The sequence below is a fragment of the Penaeus monodon genome, chromosome 29 (genome assembly GCF_015228065.2).
Source record: "Penaeus monodon isolate SGIC_2016 chromosome 29, NSTDA_Pmon_1, whole genome shotgun sequence".
NCBI lineage: Eukaryota > Metazoa > Arthropoda > Malacostraca > Decapoda > Penaeidae > Penaeus > Penaeus monodon.
In genome coordinates, this window is record NC_051414.1 from 24,288,131 (window position 1) to 24,289,848 (window position 1,718).

At 33.4% G+C, this 1,718-nt stretch overlaps 1 protein-coding gene across 1 annotated transcript in view; it reads left to right on the forward strand.

Moving 5' to 3' along the window:
• Nucleotides 1–1,718, forward strand: part of LOC119592052 (sphingomyelin synthase-related protein 1-like) — a gene marked incomplete at its 5' end in the record, with an annotated part of 9,074 nt that overhangs the window by 2,550 nt on the left and 4,806 nt on the right. Inside the window, 2 exon segments of the mRNA XM_037940851.1 lie at nt 606–813; nt 1,483–1,616. Coding sequence (XP_037796779.1) covers nt 606–813; nt 1,483–1,616 — 342 coding nt within the window.

Here is a 1,718-nt window from a genome sequence, read left to right on the forward strand (position 1 = left end):
CAGGCAGTTTATTTTCTGCTGAATGGGAACAGTGATTTGTGTTATACTGATTGTGTGCATATGTTAATAATGATAATGTTGTTGTTGGTTTTTACTGACTTTTAACCCATTGTCTGGATATGTATTGGACTCATTCACAATCTTTCATGTTGGAATGATTCATTTTTTTCTTTCTTAAACTATCCTTTGGTGTTCTGAACTTTAGTCCTGTACCAGTTGGGTAAGGAGAATTTTAAAATTTTCATTACTGGTGGATATATTTTTGACAAATGCTTTTTGCTTTTTATACACTTATTAACTAGCTGTTCTAGTTCTAAAGCTTTTGTCAGTGTCATTTTAATGACAGTTAACCACTAAAGTTTTGTTGATTTTGAATAAGAAATATATTTGTATATATTATTTTTTCTTTCTTTGTTGAATTGATTTACAATTCCTGCCATTAGCTTTTTAGCATTCACATCATTCCTTTTTTAAAAGTTATTGGTGCCTATATAACAATTTTAAAACTTGAATAATGTTACAAGTAACATATTTGCCTTAATATTGTACTTTGTTTTTTATCACTATGAAGTTAATTAATTTAATCTGTTATTCACTGGCGGCAGGACTTACTCATCAGATTCACAAGCATCTGACTTCCCCGAACAACAGCAACAGCATCAGTCTTTAGGTAATCTCCGACGCCCCAGTGGTATGGCGACTCAGCTTCAGCCAGAGTATGTCAAAACCATAATATCGTGTCTATACATGTTACTTGTCACTTGGATCACAGCCATCGTCATGGTCTTCGTGCATGACCGCGTTCCTGATAGGGTAAGCACTTTGTTTTTCTATTTTCTTTTCTTTTGGAAATGTTGTATTATATTTATCTTTAAAATTTATTCATGTGTCCATTCATTTATCTTAAATGGTTATTTGTTTAATTCTTTATTATAATTTTTTTCCTTTTGGGTTTTGATTTTTGTTTCATGTTGTCACTTACGTATGGTATATACATTGGTATCAGTTAGATTATTTTAAAAGTTTGTCTTTAGGTTTCCATTGGTGTTGATAGTGTTCCCACTGTGTTTTACATTGCTTCCTGGGTAAATATATGTCCCTGTAGCATCAGTCAGTACATCCAATTTGGCACCGTGCAAAGACCGTCAACTTTTGTATCATCTTGCAACGCCAGCTGGCAGGATCAACTTGTGAATCCTATATACCATATTAACACCAGGATCTTCTGTGAAGTAAATGTGGAGTTTGATCTTTTTCTAGTGGAGTTTGAAGGTTACTCTTGAACCTGTTTCTCTAAATTTGATATATGGTCTGCCCTAGATTGAATATGCACAGAAGTCTTTCATTAGATAGTGATTATATAGATGGCACATTGTATTTACAGCAGAGATTATAATGCAGTATTGTACTGTAATACTCAGTTACAGTGAATTATGAACTGTATGTATAATCTATTAACTTTTTTCTTTCTTTTTTTACCAGGAACGCCATCCTCCATTGCCAGATATATTTCTCGACAATGTCCCACATATCTCGTGGGCATTTCAGTTGTGCGAGATAACGATTATTTTACTTACTACAACATGGATTATCATCTTGTTCTTCCACAAACACAGGTATGCATCAGGAAAGAGAAGTAATTTTTTGGAAAAAATTAGACATGGGAAAGAACTAGGAGAGGGAGAGAGGGAGACAGGTGAATTGGTACATAATATTAT